Source organism: Entelurus aequoreus, linkage group LG07 (assembly GCF_033978785.1).
Source record: "Entelurus aequoreus isolate RoL-2023_Sb linkage group LG07, RoL_Eaeq_v1.1, whole genome shotgun sequence".
Classification (NCBI taxonomy): Eukaryota; Metazoa; Chordata; class Actinopteri; order Syngnathiformes; family Syngnathidae; genus Entelurus; species Entelurus aequoreus.
In genome coordinates this window covers 8263290-8283289 of record NC_084737.1, presented here as the reverse complement: position 1 = coordinate 8283289, position 20000 = coordinate 8263290, and the positions used below count along the sequence as shown (strand labels likewise).

Sequence of the window (20000 nt, the reverse complement as noted above, 5' to 3'; positions counted from 1 at the left end):
TAGCACATCACAAGCTACAAGCTAATGTGTTTTTTTTAAATCAAGTAGTAATAGCGGGCGTGACATTGCTGGTTTTACGAGCGGAGGAGCATGTTCGGCAGCGCGCACACACACAGAGTACTTACAAGCAGACAGTGTGTAGACAGAAAAGGGAAAATGGACGCATTTTGGTGTAAAAAGTAAAGATAAAGGTGAAGTTATAACACTGAAACGCCCTCAGGAAGAGGTGCTTTAAAACATGGCTTTAGCCTCCATGGCGACAAATAAAGCAAGTTTCTTACAAGTAGCATTATCACTGGAGGACGAGGAATAACTAAACATGCTTCACTACACACCGTAGGAGGATACAATAGCTCACCGGCGTCACAATGTAAACAAACGCCATGGGTGGATCTACACCTGACATCCACTGTAATGATACCAAGTACAAGAGCGTATCTAGTCACAAAATATTTTTTCTTTTTAAAAAACAATTCATATTATGTTTATAAAGTCAGTAAATACGTCCCTGGACACATGAGGACTTTGAATATGAGCAATGTATGATCCTGTAACTACTCGGTATCGGATCGATACCTAAATGTGGGGTATCATCCAAAACTAATGTCGAGTATCAAAGAAGAGAAGAATAAGTGATTATTACATTTTAACAGACGTGTAGATAGAACATGTTGAAACAGAAAGTAAGCAGATATTAACAGTAAATGAACAAGTGGATTAATAATCCATTTTTTACAGTTTGTCCTTTATAATGTGTACAAAATAATAGGTGTATAAATGACACAATGTGTTACTGCATACGTCAGCAGACTAATTAGGAGACTTTGTTTGTTTACTTACTACTAAAAAACAAGTTGTCTAGTATGTTCACTAGGAATTATTATTATTATTACATTGCGAAACCCAATATTATATAATATACTAAATATTATACTCCCTGACCACCTGAGGGCACCACAGACTGTGGATGCTTTTAAAAAAGCCTTTAAAATCCTTTTTTTTTTTAAAAAAAAAAAAAAAAGCCTTTTTATAGATATATGCATACTATTTCTAGCTTTTAGGCTGTTCTAGTTGTATTCAATTTATTTTTACAGGAACACATCATCATAAAGCAGCTGGGGCAAAATACAAGACTTGCTCACACTTTTCACCCAATGTCACCTTGTTCTATGTCATTTTTACAGTTTTTTACCCAAAATGTACATGAAAATAAAGAAAGTGGGATTTACAATATTAACTATGAACAATAAAACACTGAATATTAACAACTAGGGTTGTGTCCCCATACCAATATTTTGGTACCGGTACCAAAATGTGTTTAGATACTTATCGATAGTTTTCTAAATAAAGGGGACCGCAAAAAATGTCATTATTGGCTTTATTTTGACTTGTACATGAAACCTGTTTATTATTGTCATTTAGTCCTTAAATAAAATAGTGAACATACTAGACAATAGGGGTGTTGGAAAAAATCGATTCGAATTCGAATCGCGATTCTCACGTTGTGCGATTCAGAATCGATTCTCATTTTTAAAAAATCGATTTTATTTTTTTTTAATACATTTTTTTTTTTTTTTTTTTTAAATTAATAAATCCAACAAAACAATACACAGCAATACCATAACAATGCAATCCAATTCCAAAAGCAAACCCGACCCAGCAACACTCCGAACTGCAATAAACAGAGCAATTGAGAGGAGACACAAACACCACACAGAGCAAACCAAAAGTAGTGAAACAAAAATGAATATTATCAACAACAGTATCAATATTAGTTACAATATCAACATAGCAGTGATTAAAAATCCCTCATTGACATTATCATTAGACATTTAGCAAGTGTAAGCCACTGTGACACTATTGTTCTTTTTTAAATTTTTTATTAATGTTTGTAATGATAATATCAATGAGGGATTTTTAATCACTGCTATGTTGAAATTGTTACTAATATTGATACTGTTGTTGATAATATTCATTTTCGTCTCACTACTTTTAGATTGTTCCGTGTCATGTTTGTGTCTCCTCTCAATTGCTCTGTTTATTGCTATTCTGAATGTTGCTGGGTCGGGTTTTGTTTTGAAATTGTATTGTATTATTATGGTATTGTTGTGTATTGTTTTCATTAAAAAAAATAAAAAATAAAAAATAAAAAAATTTAAAAAAATAAATAAATTGTTTTTTAATCGAGAATCGTGTTGAATTGAAAAAAATCGATTCTGAATCGAATCGTGACCCCAAGAATCGATTTTGAATCGAATCGTGGCACACAAAGATTCCCAGCCCTACTAGACAACTTGTTTTTTAGTAGTAAGTAAACAAACAGTTTCATGTACAAGTCAAAATAAAGCCAATAATGACATTTTTTGCGGTCCCCTTTATTTAGAAACGTATATATAAGTATCGAAATACATTTTGGTACCGGTACCAAAATATTGGTATGGGGACACAACCCTAGTTGTTAATATTCAGTGTTTTATTGTTCATAGTTAATATTGTAAACCCCACTTTCTTTATTTTCATGTACATTTTGGTTGTCCCATTCGGTAAAAAACTGTAAAAATGACATAGAACAAGGTGACATTGGGTGAAAAGTGTGAGCAAGTCTGGTATTTTGCCCGAGCTGCTTTATGATGATGTGTTGCTCACCTGCTTCTGTGCTGCAACGCAAGATAAATGTCCCTTTTTTTTTATGAATCCATAAAAGCCCGAGAGCGTTATGTCACTTTAACGGCCGAGCAAAGTGCAAACCACGGTGAGAAAAAGCCAAGCAAACTTTAGAGTTGATGTGAGGCGGAACATTTTGATAAGAACACTATATTGCCAAAAGTATTTGGCCACCCGTCCAAATGATGAGAATCGGGTGTCCTGATCACAAACCAAGCACTTAGGCATGGAGACTGTTTCTACAAACATTTGTGAAAGAATGTGCCGCTTTCAGTGATTTCCAGCGTGGAACTGTCACAGGATTCCTACCTGTGCAACAAATCTGCTCGTGAAATTTCCTCGCTCCTAAATATTCCCAAGTCAACTTTATTATAAGAAAAGTGAAGAGTTTGGGAACAACAGCAACTCAGCCACCAAGTGGTAGGCCACATAAACTGACAGAGAGGGGGACTTTCTGCACAGTCAGTTGATACAGAGCTCCAAACTTCATGTGGACTTCCAAATTAGCCCACGTACAGCACGCAGAGAGCTTCATGGAATGGGGTTTCCATGGCCGAGCAGCTGCGTCTAAGCCATACATCACCAAGTCCAATGCAAAGCGTGGGATGTGGCGGTGTAAAGCTTTGGTCCCCAATCAGCGGTCCGGGGACCGGTACCGGTCCGTGAAGCATTTGCTACCGGGCCGCACAGAAACATGAAATAATTTATAAAGGACTGCATTTTGTCCGACTTAACTTTGGCCTGTCCCACTAGACCAGGGGTGTCAAACTTGTTTTCTTTGAGGGCCACACCGCAGTCATGGCTGCCATCAGAGGGCCGCTTGTAACAGTAAATAATTAACGAATTTGCCTCTGGATTTAAATATTTGTTTCCGTAAAGAGTAAAAGAAATCTGCGGATTTTACCACAGTTTTTTTACAGAAGAAAAGTTGCCAAACTTTTGCTTTAAAAAAATTGTGTTTTTTTAAATTATTATTATGATTTTTACCACATATTATTGTAAATGGAAATACAGTACCGCTGTTTAATTTAATTTTGGCAACTCAGCTGCCAGTTTTTTAACATAATGAAATGTGGTAGCATAAAATCATCAACTGTGGATTTAAAAAAAAAAAAAACTGACAGCTCAGTCGACAGAATTTTACTGTAAAAAAACAAACATTGGTCGTTTTTATTTTCAACTTACAGTAATATGCTGTAAAAAAAACTCCCAAAATTTTACAGTAAAATCTATTGGTCATTTTTATAGTGGATAACTTGCTTCCAAGTCATTATTCATTACAATAATAATTATTATTATTATTATTATTATTATTATTATAAGCAGATATTGAAGTATTTATTTGGATTTTGACCAAAAAAGTTATATAATATAATATTTGTTGCAATATTGGACACTATTTGTTTCCCCTGTCAAACTAGGGGGAAAAAAACCTAATACCTTCAGTAAGAAAATAAGAAAGTAAAAAAAGAAAATATAAGGTATTTTATTGACACATATTATTTCCAGACTTTTACGGGTCATATAAAATGACGTGGAGGGCCAGATCTGGCCCGCGGGCCTTGAGTTTGACATAATAATAATAATAATAATAGATTTTATTTGTAAAAAGCACTTTACATTGAGGAAACAACCTCAAAGTGCTACAGTGTATTGAAAAAAAAAAAGTATAATAAAAAGATAATAAAAAATAAATAAAATAAAATAAAAACAGCCTAAAAGCTAGAAATAGTATGCATATATCTATAAAAAGGCTTTTTTTTTTAAAAATAAGGGTTTTAAAGCCTTTTTTAAAAGCATCCACAGTCTGTGGTGCCCTCAGGTGGTCAGGGAGTATGATATTTAGTATATTATATAATATTGGGTTTCGCAATGTAATAACAATAATAATATATTTTATTTATAAAAAGCACTTTACATTGAGCAAACAACCTCAAAGTGCTACAGTGTATTAAAATAAATAAATAAATAAATACATAAAAAGATAATAAAAATAAAAACTAGAACAGCCTAATAGCTAGAACTAGTATGCATATATCTAAAAAAAAACCCAAAAAAAAAGGCTTTTTTAAAAAGAACGGTTTTTTAAGCCTTTTTTAAGAGCATCCACAGTCTGTGGTGCCCTCAGGTGGTCAGGGAGTATAGTATTTAGTACATTATATAATGTTGGGTTTTGCAATGTAATAATAATAATAATATATTTTATTCATAAAAAGCACTTTACATTGAGCAAACAACCTCAAAGTGCTACAGTGTATTAAAATAAATAAATACATAAAAAGATAATAAAAAATAAATACAAATAAAAACTAGAACAGCCTAATAGCTAGAATTAGTATGCATGTATTGAAAAAAAAAAAGAAAGGCTTTTTTAAAAAGAACGTTTTTTTAAGCCTTTTTTAAAAGCATCCACAGTCTGTGGTGCCCTCAGTTGGTCAGGGAGAGCGTTCCACAGACTGGGAGCGGCGGTCTTCCATTGTTCGTAGCTTTGTCCTCGGAAGTTGGAGGAGGTCAGCCTGTCCGGAGCGAAGGTGTCGTGTGGAGGATTTGTGGGTGAGTAGATCTTTGAGGTAGAGGGGGGGCATTTCCATGGAGGCAGTGGTGGGTTAGCAGGGAGACTTTCTATTCAATCCTGAGTGGAACAGGAAGCCAGTGAAGGGATTTGGAGAACTGGTGTGATGTGGTCGTATTTCCGCACTCTCGTCAGGATCCTAGCAGCACTATTATATAAATAACTTCCACCATTTCCACATGTTCAAACCATTCTACCTTTAACATATTCCACCATCCGGGAAATTTTAACTACCTTTTTCCAAGTTCAATAAAATTCCAGGATTTTCCAAAACCCTATTTCCACCCTTTTTTTCTGACTTTAGGACATCATTTTTAGTTGCCTGCTTATTATTTTTTAAAATTATCAGTACAAATTGTAAAAAGTGAAGTTTGGATACGGTGATGACGTTAAAAAGAACAAGTACAACCTGAAAAAAAAGGTCAGTAAGGAGGTAGTCAAATACCAGAAAGAGTCACGTGTGGTATCAAAGCACGCGCATGACACTCTAGGGATGGGTGATACTGCAAATATTGGTATCGGCCCGATACCAAAGTAAATACTGTACTGTATGAACCAGTATCGCCGACGCCGATACTTTTGACTTGTAATTTCACAAGATTTATTCAAGGATTTTGTCGACAATAATCAGAATAAAACGCTCATATAAAATAAAGCAATTAAACTAGATACAGACACAACAATAAAAGACAATGTAACAAAATCAATAAAATACTGCAGTTATAACATAAAATATAATAATGCTATAAAATAATAATTACCTCATAATAAAAAGAACAAACAAACATATTTGTACAAACAAACAAACAACTACACACAACAACAGTAAAAAAAAGTAACAAAATCAATAAAATACTGCAGTTATCACATAAAATATAATAACTGTATATAAAAATGCTATAAAATAATAATTGCCTCACAATAAAAAGAACAAACAACTAAACACAAGAGAGCTGAAATTGATATCAGCACGATACAGTATCGACCCGACGTTAAACTGGATACAAATCCAACCATAAAAGACAATGTCAAACAATCAATAAAATACCGCAGTTATCACATAAAATATAATAACTGTGTATAAAAATGCTATAAAATAATAATTGCCTCAAAATAAAAAGAACAAACAAACAAACAAACACAAGTGAGCTGAAATTGATATCATCACGATACAGTATCGATCTGACGTTAAACTGGATGCAAATACACCAATAAAAGACAATGTAACAAAATCAATAAAATACCGCAATTACATTAAAATATAATCAATGTGTATAAAATTGCTATAAAATAATAATTGCCTCACAATAAAAATAACAAGCAAACAACTAAATACAAGAGAGCTGAACTTGATATCATCACGATACAGTATCGATCCGACGTTAAACTGGATACAAATCCAACAATAAAAGACAATGTAACAAAATCAATAAAATACCGCAGTTATCACATAAAATATAATAACTGTGTATAAAAATGCTATGAAATAATAATTGCCTCACACTAAAAAGAACAAACAACTACACACAAGAGAGCTGAAATTGATATCATCACGATACAGTATCGATCCGAAGTTAAACTGGATGCAAATCCAACAATAAAAGACAATGTAACAAAATCAATAAAATACCTCAATTACATAAAATATAATCAATGTGTATAAAATTGCTATAAAATAATAATTGCCTCACAATAAAAATAACAAACAACTAAATACAAGAGAGCTGAAATTGATATCATCACGATACAGTATCGATCCGACGTTAAACTGGATACAAATCCAACAATAAAAGACAATGTAACAAAATCAATAAAATACCGCAGTTATCACATAAAATATAATAACTGTGTATAAAAATGCTATAAAATAATAATTGCCTCACAATAAAAAGAACAAACAAATATATTTGTACAAACAAACAAACAACTACACACAACAACAGTAAAAAAAGTAACAAAATCAATACAATACTGCAGTTATCACATAAAATATAATAACTGTATATAAAAATGCTATAAAATAATAACTGCCTCACAATAAAAAGAACAAACAAAAATATTTGTACAAACAAACAAACAACTACACACAACAACAGTAAAAAAAAAAAGTAACAAAATCAATACAATACTGCAGTTATCACATAAAATATAATAACTGTATATAAAAATGCTATAAAATAATAACTGCCTAACAATAAAAAGAACAAACAAACATAATTGTACAAACAAATAAACAAACAAACAAACAACCACACACAAGAGAACTGAAATTGATATAATCACGATACAGTATCAATCCGACGTTAAACTGGATACAAATACAACAATATAAGACAATGTAACAAAATCAATAAAATACTGCAGTTATTACATAAAATATAATAACTGTGTATAAAAATGCTATAAAATAATAATTGCCGCACAATAAAAAGAACAAACAAACAAGTAAACACAAGAGAGCTGAAATTTATATAATCACGATACAGTATCGATCCGACATTAAACTGGATACAAATACAATAAAAGACAATGTAAAACAGTCAATAAAATACCGCAGTTATCACATAAAATATAATAACTGTATATAAAAATGCTATAAAATAATAATTGCCTCACACTAAAAAGAACAAACAAACACAAGAGAGCTAAAATTGATATCATCACGATGCAGTATCGATCCGACGTTAAACTGGATACAAATCCAACAATAAAAGACAATGTAACAAAATCAATAAAATACCGCAGTTATTACATAAAATATAATAACTGTATATAAAAATGCTATAAAATAATAATTGCATCACAATAAAAAGAACAAACAAATATATTTGTAAAAAATATATATATATATGTGTGTGATATCATCACGCTACAGTATCGATCCGACGTGGCTCCTGCCCTTGGCATCGACACCGTCGATATTTGCGTTGGCCAACCCTCCCGCGCGCGCGCGCGCACGGCGCTCTAAGAAAGTGACGCAGGCCGGGCGAGAGGACGTGCACGCGCGCCGCCAGGTACGAGCCAGCCCGGCCATGCAGGACTTGGGTCCGCATGAAGTCCTGGAGCGGTACCATGGTCCGGTGTCGGGCGGGTGACAGGTCACGTGACTGGGGGGAACCTTCTCTGTCCGACTTGCGAGTCTTGTTTTCCCGGGAACGATGCATCTGTTCCGGAGTTCCACTTACCAAGTGTTCCCGGACACAAGCTCGCTGGACACGCCGACCATACGAGGCATCAGCTGGGTAGGAAACACACTCATCCCCCCTGGAGCTCTCTTGACTGCACGGCCTGCTGTCATCCAGTCACTAAGTACCGCGTCATCGCTTTCATTTCATACTTTTTCTTCTTCAACTAAGTTTTGATCCCGTAAATGTTATATCATGTCTACTTTGTGCAAGTTTAAAACATGATTTTAATGTTCTAATCAAGTTTTGATCCCGTAAATGTTATACCATGTCTACTTTGTGCAAGTTTAAAACATGATTTGAATGTTCTAATCAAGTTTTGATCCGTAAATGTTATACCATGTCTACTTTGTGCAAGTTTAAAACATGATTTTAATGTTCTAATCAAGTTTTGATCCATAAATGTTATATCATGTCTAGTTTGTGCAAGTTTAAAACATGATTTGAATGTTCTAATCAAGTTTTGATCCCTAAAATAGTATATAATTCCTACTACATGCACGTTTATATCATGATTTTTAATGTTCTGATCAAGTTTTGATCCCAAAAATATTACATCATCTCTAGTGTATGCAAGTTTAAATCACGATTTTAATGTTCAAATCAAGTTTTGATCTCAATAACATTATATCATTTTTACTGTATGCAAGTTTAAACCATGATTTTATGTTCTGATCAAGTTTTGATCCCTAAAAAAGTATATAATTCCTATTGTATGCACGTTTATATCATGATTTTTAATGTTCTGATCAGGTTTTGATCCCTAAAATAGTACATCGTTTTTAGTGTATGCAAGTTTAAATCATGATTTTAATGTTCTGATTAGGTTTTGATCCCTAAAATAGTATATCATTTTTAGTGTATGCAAGTTTAAATCATGATTTTAATGTTCTAATCAAGTTTTGATCCATAAAATAGTATATAATTTCTAGTGTATGTAAGGTTAAACAATGATTTTATTGTTCAGATCAAGTTTTGATCCCAAAAATATTACATCATCTCTAGTGTATGCAAGTTTAAATCAGGATTTTAATGTTCAAATCAAGTTTTGATCTCAATAACATTATATAATTTTTACTGGATGCAAGTTTAAACCAAGATTTTATGTTCTGATCAAGTTTTGATCCCTATAATAGTATATAATTCCTATTGTATGCACGTTTATATCATGATTTGTAATGTTCTGATCAGGTTTTGATCCCTAAAATAGTATATCATTTTTAGTGTATGCAAGTTTAAATCATGATTTTAATGTTCTGATTAGGTTTTGATCCCTAAAATAGTATATCATTTTTAGTGTATGCAAGTTTAAATCATGATTTTAATGTTCTAATCAAGTTTTGATCCATAAAATAGTATATAATTTCTAGTGTATGTAAGGTTAAACAATGATTTTATTGTTCAGATCAAGTTTTGATCCCAAAAATATTACATCATCTCTAGTGTATGCACGTTTAAATCAGGATTTTATTGTTCAAATCATGTTTTGATCTAAAAAATTATATATAATTCCTAATGTATGCAAGTTTAAACCATGATTTTATGTTCTGATCAAGTTTTGATCCATAAAAAAGTATATAATTCCTATTGTATGCACGTTTATATCATGATTTTTAATGTTCTGATCAGGTTTTGATCCCTAAAATAGTATATCATTTTTAGTGTATGCAAGTTTAAATCATGATTTTAATGTTCTGATTAGGTTTTGATCCCTGAAATAGTATATAATTTTTAGTGTATGCGAGTTTAAATCATGATTTTAATGTTCTGATTAGGTTTTGATCCATAAAATAGTAAATAATTTTTAGTGTATGCGAGTTTAAATCGTGATTTTAATGGTCTGATCAAGTTTTGATCCCTAAAATACTATATAATTTTAAGTGTATGCAAGTTTAAATCATGATTTTAATGTTCTAATCAAGTTTTGATCCATAAAATAGTATATAATTTCTAGTGTATGTAAGTTCAAACAATGATTTTATTGTTCAGATCAAGTTTTGATCCCAAAAATATTACATCATCTCTAGTGTATGCAAGTTTAAATCACGATTTTAATGTTCAAATCAAGTTTTGATCTCAACATTATATAATTTTTACTGTATGCAAGTTTAAACCATGATTTTATGTTCTGATCAAGTTTTGATCCCTAAAATAGTATATAATTCCTATTGTATGCATGTTTATATCATGATTTTAATGTTCTGATCAGGTTTTGTTCCCCAAAATAGTATATCATTTTTTGTGTATGCAAGTTTAAATCGTGATTTTAATGGTCTGATCAAGTTTTGATCCCTAAAATAGTATATCATTTCTAATGAATGGAAATTCAAACAATGATTTTATTGTTCTAATCAAGTTTTGATCCATAAAATAGTATATAATTTCTAGTGTATGTAAGGTTAAACAATGATTTTATTGTTCAGATCAAGTTTTGATCCCAAAAATATTACATCATCTCTAGTGTATGCACGTTTAAATCAGGATTTTATTGTTCAAATCATGTTTTGATCTCAAAAATTATATATAATTCCTAATGTATGCAAGTTTAAACCATGATTTTATGTTCTGATCAAGTTTTGATCCATAAAAAAGTATATAATTCCTATTGTATGCACGTTTATATCATGATTTTTAATGTTCTGATCAGGTTTTGATCCCTAAAATAGTATATCATTTTTAGTGTATGCAAGTTTAAATCATGATTTTAATGTTCTGATTAGGTTTTGATCCATAAAATAGTAAATAATTTTTAGTGTATGCGAGTTTAAATCGTGATTTTAATGGTCTGATCAAGTTTTGATCCCTAAAATACTATATCATTTTAAGTGTATGCAAGTTTAAATCATGATTTTAATGTTCTTATCAAGTTTTGATCCATAAAATAGTATATCATTTCTAGTGTATGTAAGTTCAAACAATGATTTTATTGTTCAGATCAAGTTTTGATCCCAAAAATATCACATCATCTCTAGTTTATGCAAGTTTAAATCACGATTTTAATGTTCAAATTAAGTTTTGATCTTAATAACATTATATCATTTTTACTGTATGCAAGTTTAAACCATGATTTTATGTTCTGATCAAATTTTATATTATATTATATAATTCCTATTGTATGCACGTTTATATCATGATTTATAATGTTCTGATCAGGTTTTGATCCCTAAAATAATATATCATTTTTAGTGTAAGCATGTTTAAATCATGATTTTAATGTTCTAATCAAGTTTTGATCCATAAAATAGTACATAATTTCTAGTGTATGTAAGGTTAAACAATAATTTTATTCTTCAGATCAAGTTTTGATCCCAAAAATATTACATAATCTTTAGTGTATGCAAGTTAAATCATGATTTTAATGTTCAAATCAAGTTTTGATCCATAAAATAGTATACCATTTTTATTGTATGCAAGTTTAAACCATAATTTTAATGTTTAAATCAAGTTTTGATCTCAATAACATTATATAATTTTTATTGTATGCAGGTTTATATCATAATTTTAATGTTCTGATCAAGTTTTGATCCCTAAAATACAATATAATTGTTAGTGGATGCAAGTTTAAATCATGATTTTAATGTTCTGATCAAGTTTTTATCCCTAAAATAGTATATCATTTATATTGAATGCAAGTTTTAATCCCTAAAATATCATATCATTTCTACTGTATTGCAAGTTTAAATCATGATTTCAATGTTCAAATCAAGTTTTGAGCCCAAGAATATAATATGATTTTTATTGTATGCAAGTTTAAACTATGATTTTAATGTTCAAATCAAGTTTTGATCCCTAAAATACTATACAATTTCTATTGTATGCAAGTTTAAATCATGATTTTAATGTTCAAATCAAGTTTTGAGCCTAACAATATTTTGTAATTGTTATTGTATGCAAGTTTAAACTATGATTTTAATGTTCAAATCAAGTTTTGATCTCAATAACATTATATAATTGTCATTGTATGCAGGTTTATATCATAATTTTAATGTTCTGATCAAGTTTTGATCCCTAAAATAATATATTATTTATATTGAATGCAAGTTTTAATCCCTAAAATATCATATCATTTCTACTGTATTGCAAGTTTAAATCATGATTTCAATGTTCAAATCAAGTTTTGATCCCAAGAATATAATATGATTTTTATTGTATGCCAGTTTAAACTATGATTTTAATGTTCAAATCAAGTTTTGATTCCTAAAATATTATACAATTTCTATTGTATGCAAGTTTAAATCATGATTTTAATGTTCAAATCAAGTTTTGATCCTAACAATATTTTGTAATTGTTATTGTATGCAAGTTTAAACTATGATTTTAATGTTCAAATCAAGTTTGGATCCCAAAAATATGTGATGACTTAAAAAGCTTGTATTGCCAATCAATGCCTCGTTATGAAGACTTCAAAATCTTGTATCTCCAATCAATACCCCTTGATGAAGACTTAAAAAGCTTGTATCTCCAATCAATGCCCAGTTATGATGACTTAAAAAGCTTGTATCTCCAATCAATGCCTCGTTATGATGACTTCAAAAGCTTGTAACTCCAATCAATACCCAGTTATGATGACTTTAAAAAATTCTATCTCCCATCAATGCCCCGTTATGATGACTTAAAAAGCTTGTATTTCAAATCAATACCCAGTTATGATGACTTAAAACGCGTGTATCTCCAATCAATGTCCAGTTATGATTACTTAAAAAACTTCTATCTCCAATCAATCCCTCGTTATGATGACTTAAAAATCAATACCCACTTGTGATGACTTAAAAAGCTTGTATCTCCAATCAATGCCCAGTTATGATGACTTAAAAAGCTTGTATCTCGAATCAATGCCCAGTTTTGATGACTTAAAAAGCTTGTATCTCGAATCAATGCCCAGTTATGACTTAAAAAGCTTGTATCTCCAATAATTGCCCAGCTGTGATTACTTAAAAAGCTTGTATCTCCAATCAATGCCTCGTTATGAAGACTTCAAAAGCTTGTAACTCCAATCCATACTCCTTGATGAAGACTTAAAAATCTTGTATCTCCAATCAATACCTTGTTATGATGACTTAAAAAGCTTGTATCTTCAATCAATACCCAGTTGTGATGACTTAAAAAGCTTGTATCTCCAATCAATGCCCAGTTATGATGACTTAAAAAGCTTGTATCTCCAATCAATGCCCAGTTGTGATGACTTAAAAAGCTTGTATCTCCAATCAATGCCCAGTTATTATTACTTAAAAAGTTTGTATCTCCAATCATTGCCCAGCTGTGATGACTTAAATAGCTTGTATCTCCAATCAATGCCTCGTTATGAAGACTTCAAAAGCTTGTAACTCCAATCAATACTCCTTGATGAAGACTTAAAAATCTTGTATCTCCAATCAATACCTTGTTATGATGACTTAAAAAGCTTGTATCTTCAATCAATACCCACTTGTGATGACTTAAAAAGCTTGTATCTCCAATCAATGCCCAGTTATGATGACTTAAAAAGCTTGTATCTCCAATCAATGCCTCGTTATGAAGACTTCAAAAGCTTGTAACTCCAATCAATACCCAGTTATGATGACTTAAAAAAATTCTATCTCCCATCAATGCCCCGTTATGATGACTTAAAAAGCTTGTATCTCCAATCAATACCCAGTTATGATGACTTAAAAAGCTTGTATCTCCAATCAATCCCTTGTCATGATGACTTAAAAAGCTTTTATCTCCATTCATTGCCCAGCTGTGATGACTTAAAAAGATTGTATTTCCAATCAATACCCAGTTATGATGACTTAAAAAGCTTGTATCTCCAATCAATACCCAGTTATGATGACTTAAAAAGCTTGTATCTCCAATCAATGCCTCGTTATGATGACTTAAAAAGCTTGTATCTCCAATCAATACCCACTTGTGATGGCTTAAAAAGCTTGTATCTCCAATCAATGCCCAGTTATGATGACTTAAAAAGCTTGTATCTCCAATCAATGCCTCGTTATGAAGACTTCAAAAGCTTGTAACTCCAATCAATACCCAGTTATGATGACTTAAAAAAATTCTATCTCCCATCAATGCCCCGTTATGATGACTTAAAAAGCTTGTATCTCCAATCAATACCCAGTTATGATGACTTAAAAAGCTTGTATCTCCAATCAATCCCTTGTCATGATGACTTAAAAAGCTTTTATCTCCATTCATTGCCCAGCTGTGATGACTTAAAAAGATTGTATTTCCAATCAATACCCAGTTATGATGACTTAAAAAGCTTGTATCTCCAATCAATACCCAGTTATGATGACTTAAAAAGCTTGTATCTCCAATCAATACCCCGTTATGATGACTTAAAAAGCTTGTACCTCCAAAATAATGCCTCATTAAGATTACTTTTATAGTATGTACAGTATCTCCAATCAATACCCCGTTATGATGACTTTAAAAAGCTTGTATCTCCAAAATAATGCCTGGTTATGATGACTTTTATAGTATGTACAGTATCTCCAATCATTGCCCAGTTATGATGACTTAAAAAGCTTGTATCTCCAAAATAATGCCTCGTTATGAGGACTTTTATAGTATGTACAGTATCTCCAATCAATGCCCAGTTATGATGACTTTAAAAAATTCTATCTCCCATCAATGCCCCGTTATGATGACTTAAAAAGCTTGTATCTCCAATCAATACCCAGTTATGATGACTTAAAACGCGTGTATCTCCAATCAATGTCCAGTTATGATTACTTAAAAAACTTCTATCTCCAATCAATCCCTCGTTATGATGACTTAAAAATCAATACCCACTTGTGATGACTTAAAAAGCTTGTATCTCCAATCAATGCCCAGTTATGATGACTTAAAAAGCTTGTATCTCGAATCAATGCCCAGTTTTGATGACTTAAAAAGCTTGTATCTCGAATCAATGCCCAGTTATGACTTAAAAAGCTTGTATCTCCAATAATTGCCCAGCTGTGATTACTTAAAAAGCTTGTATCTCCAATCAATGCCTCGTTATGAAGACTTCAAAAGCTTGTAACTCCAATCAATACTCCTTGATGAAGACTTAAAAATCTTGTATCTCCAATCAATACCTTGTTATGATGACTTAAAAAGCTTGTATCTTCAATCAATACCCAGTTGTGATGACTTAAAAAGCTTGTATCTCCAATCAATGCCCAGTTATGATGACTTAAAAAGCTTGTATCTCCAATCAATGCCCAGTTGTGATGACTTAAAAAGCTTGTATCTCCAATCAATGCCCAGTTATTATTACTTAAAAAGTTTGTATCTCCAATCATTGCCCAGCTGTGATGACTTAAATAGCTTGTATCTCCAATCAATGCCTCGTTATGAAGACTTCAAAAGCTTGTAACTCCAATCAATACTCCTTGATGAAGACTTAAAAATCTTGTATCTCCAATCAATACCTTGTTATGATGACTTAAAAAGCTTGTATCTTCAATCAATACCCACTTGTGATGACTTAAAAAGCTTGTATCTCCAATCAATGCCCAGTTATGATGACTTAAAAAGCTTGTATCTCCAATCAATGCCTCGTTATGAAGACTTCAAAAGCTTGTAACTCCAATCAATACCCAGTTATGATGACTTAAAAAAATTCTATCTCCCATCAATGCCCCGTTATGATGACTTAAAAAGCTTGTATCTCCAATCAATGCCTCGTTATGAAGACTTCAAAAGCTTGTAACTCCAATCAATACTCCTTGATGAAGACTTAAAAATCTTGTATCTCCAATCAATACCTTGTTATGATGACTTAAAAAGCTTGTATCTTCAATCAATACCCAGTTGTGATGACTTAAAAAGCTTGTATCTCCAATCAATGCCCAGTTGTGATGACTTAAAAAGCTTGTATCTCCAATCAATGCCCAGTTATTATTACTTAAAAAGTTTGTATCTCCAATCATTGCCCAGCTGTGATGACTTAAATAGCTTGTATCTCCAATCAATGCCTCGTTATGAAGACTTCAAAAGCTTGTAACTCCAATCAATACTCCTTGATGAAGACTTAAAAATCTTGTATCTCCAATCAATACCTTGTTATGATGACTTAAAAAGCTTGTATCTTCAATCAATACCCACTTGTGATGACTTAAAAAGCTTGTATCTCCAATCAATGCCCAGTTATGATGACTTAAAAAGCTTGTATCTCCAATCAATGCCTCGTTATGAAGACTTCAAAAGCTTGTAACTCCAATCAATACCCAGTTATGATGACTTAAAAAAATTCTATCTCCCATCAATGCCCCGTTATGATGACTTAAAAAGCTTGTATCTCCAATCAATACCCAGTTATGATGACTTAAAAAGCTTGTATCTCCAATCAATCCCTTGTCATGATGACTTAAAAAGCTTTTATCTCCATTCATTGCCCAGCTGTGATGACTTAAAAAGATTGTATTTCCAATCAATACCCAGTTATGATGACTTAAAAAGCTTGTATCTCCAATCAATACCCAGTTATGATGACTTAAAAAGCTTGTATCTCCAATCAATACCCAGTTATGATGACTTAAAAAGCTTGTATCTCCAATCAATGCCTCGTTATGATGACTTAAAAAGCTTGTATCTCCAATCAATACCCACTTGTGATGGCTTAAAAAGCTTGTATCTCCAATCAATGCCCAGTTATGATGACTTAAAAAGCTTGTATCTCCAATCAATGCCTCGTTATGAAGACTTCAAAAGCTTGTAACTCCAATCAATACCCAGTTATGATGACTTAAAAAAATTCTATCTCCCATCAATGCCCCGTTATGATGACTTAAAAAGCTTGTATCTCCAATCAATACCCAGTTATGATGACTTAAAAAGCTTGTATCTCCAATCAATCCCTTGTCATGATGACTTAAAAAGCTTTTATCTCCATTCATTGCCCAGCTGTGATGACTTAAAAAGATTGTATTTCCAATCAATACCCAGTTATGATGACTTAAAAAGCTTGTATCTCCAATCAATACCCAGTTATGATGACTTAAAAAGCTTGTATCTCCAATCAATGCCTCGTTATGATGACTTAAAAAGCTTGTATCTCCAATCAATCCCTTGTCATGATGACTTAAAAAGCTTTTATCTCCATTCATTGCCCAGCTGTGATGACTTAAAAAGATTGTATTTCCAATCAATACCCAGTTATGATGACTTAAAAAGCTTGTATCTCCAATCAATACCCAGTTATGATGACTTAAAAAGCTTGTATCTCCAATCAATACCCAGTTATGATGACTTAAAAAGCTTGTATCTCCAATCAATGCCTCGTTATGATGACTTAAAAAGCTTGTATCTCCAATCAATACCCACTTGTGATGGCTTAAAAAGCTTGTATCTCCAATCAATGCCCAGTTATGATGACTTAAAAAGCTTGTATCTCCAATCAATGCCTCGTTATGAAGACTTCAAAAGCTTGTAACTCCAATCAATACCCAGTTATGATGACTTAAAAAAATTCTATCTCCCATCAATGCCCCGTTATGATGACTTAAAAAGCTTGTATCTCCAATCAATACCCAGTTATGATGACTTAAAAAGCTTGTATCTCCAATCAATCCCTTGTCATGATGACTTAAAAAGCTTTTATCTCCATTCATTGCCCAGCTGTGATGACTTAAAAAGATTGTATTTCCAATCAATACCCAGTTATGATGACTTAAAAAGCTTGTATCTCCAATCAATACCCAGTTATGATGACTTAAAAAGCTTGTATCTCCAATCAATGCCTCGTTATGATGACTTAAAAAGCTTGTATCTCCAATCAATCCCTTGTCATGATGACTTAAAAAGCTTTTATCTCCATTCATTGCCCAGCTGTGATGACTTAAAAAGATTGTATTTCCAATCAATACCCAGTTATGATGACTTAAAAAGCTTGTATCTCCAATCAATACCCAGTTATGATGACTTAAAAAGCTTGTATCTCCAATCAATACCCCGTTATGATGACTTAAAAAGCTTGTACCTCCAAAATAATGCCTCATTAAGATTACTTTTATAGTATGTACAGTATCTCCAATCAATACCCCGTTATGATGACTTTAAAAAGCTTGTATCTCCAAAATAATGCCTCGTTATGACTTTTATAGTATGTACAGTATCTCCAATCATTGCCCAGTTATGATGACTTAAAAAGCTTGTATCTCCAAAATAATGCCTCGTTATGAGGACTTTTATAGTATGTACAGTATCTCCAATCAATGCCCAGTTATGATGACTTAAAAAAAGCACACAACTCCAATTCATGGCAAATTGTGATACTTAAAAAGCATTTATCTCCTATTAGTTCCAATTTGTGACAACTTGAAGAGCAGGTATCTCATGTTTATGCAATTCAAAATACATCAAAGTGCGGCAATCTTGAAGTTGATGCACTTATTAGAACTTAAAGAACAAATATTTCCTATTTTATGCAATGCGTGTATCTTCCATTGTATTCCAATGGTGACAACCCAGAAAGTGCATTTTTTAAACTGACAACCCAAACATCTCCAACTTTACACAAATTGTTGTAACCCAAAGAGCGTGTACATCCAATTTCTAATCTAAATACATTCAGTTTGAATTTAAATTACTGAAGTCAAAAGCTGATTTCCATTGATAATCTGATTTAATGAGAATTTACACTCGTCTAAATGTGTATATTTGAGCTCATAACACAACACCGGTGGATTTACGGGAGCGGATTATCGTCTTATACAATAATTTGTGTTACCATGCATGAGGAAATTACAAAGATAATGTGATGAAAGTCCATAAAAATCCACTTTTTCCACGGGTTGTGAAGAATTCCTGCAGACTGGAAGCAGTGGGGTGGATCCACAGGAAGGTGTTTTATACAAGTCCTGATATAAATAGCGTTTATTGTTTATTGTTGGCCTTCGATTGTTTCAGTGTGCAGGTCGCCTGAAGACAGCGTGCTCTTTCTCACATCTTCAACGAGCTCCAAAAAGTGTCGACATGGCACAATCATTTTTACGTACAGCAATTTGCACGGCGTGAGCGGGTGTGAGTGGACGGACGTGGTGTTTAGTCACGCCGTCTTACGTAGCAAACAACGACAGACACCACAGAGGACGTCCCTCCCAAGTCGCTCGCTAAATAGAAGGGAAACAAAACCAAGGGGGAAAGTCTGACCTCGTGCCCAAAAAGTAACTGACCTCTGAAGAAATGAAAACCTGTAAAAATATATGTATAAAATATAAATATTTACATGAATTTTACTCATGTGAACACTTTTGTTTATGCGCTTATATTTATTCTACACATTTTTTACATATTTTACATGTATTTTTACTTTAACCACTTTTATTTACATATTTACATTTATTTCACTAATGTAAATATTTGTATTTACACATTTGACTCGCGTAAATAGTTTTATTTACATATTTTACGTTTACATTTTATTTATGTATTTTATTTATAGTTCTCATGGAAATACGCTTGTTTGTATATACACACTATACTATATATATATATATATATATATATATATATATCCATGTATTGATTTATTATTTATTGATATATATATATATATATATATATATATATATATATATATATATATATATATATATATATATATATATATA

The 20000-nt window shown here is 31.9% G+C and overlaps 1 protein-coding gene across 5 annotated transcripts in view; it reads left to right on the top strand.

Moving 5' to 3' along the window:
- rapgef3 (Rap guanine nucleotide exchange factor (GEF) 3) overlaps positions 1 to 20000 on the top strand; it is a 111390-nt gene that overhangs the window by 4933 nt on the left and 86457 nt on the right. For 4 of the 5 annotated variants that reach the window (XM_062052531.1, XM_062052532.1, XM_062052534.1 and 1 more), the window contains exon 1: positions 8204 to 8478. The exons of the other annotated variant lie outside the window; for it this stretch is intronic. In XM_062052531.1, the coding sequence (XP_061908515.1) occupies positions 8395 to 8478 (84 nt within the window). In that variant the 5' untranslated portion in view covers positions 8204 to 8394. Of the gene's footprint in view, positions 1 to 8203; positions 8479 to 20000 lie in introns of those variants that run through there. 5 annotated transcript variants of the gene reach the window in all.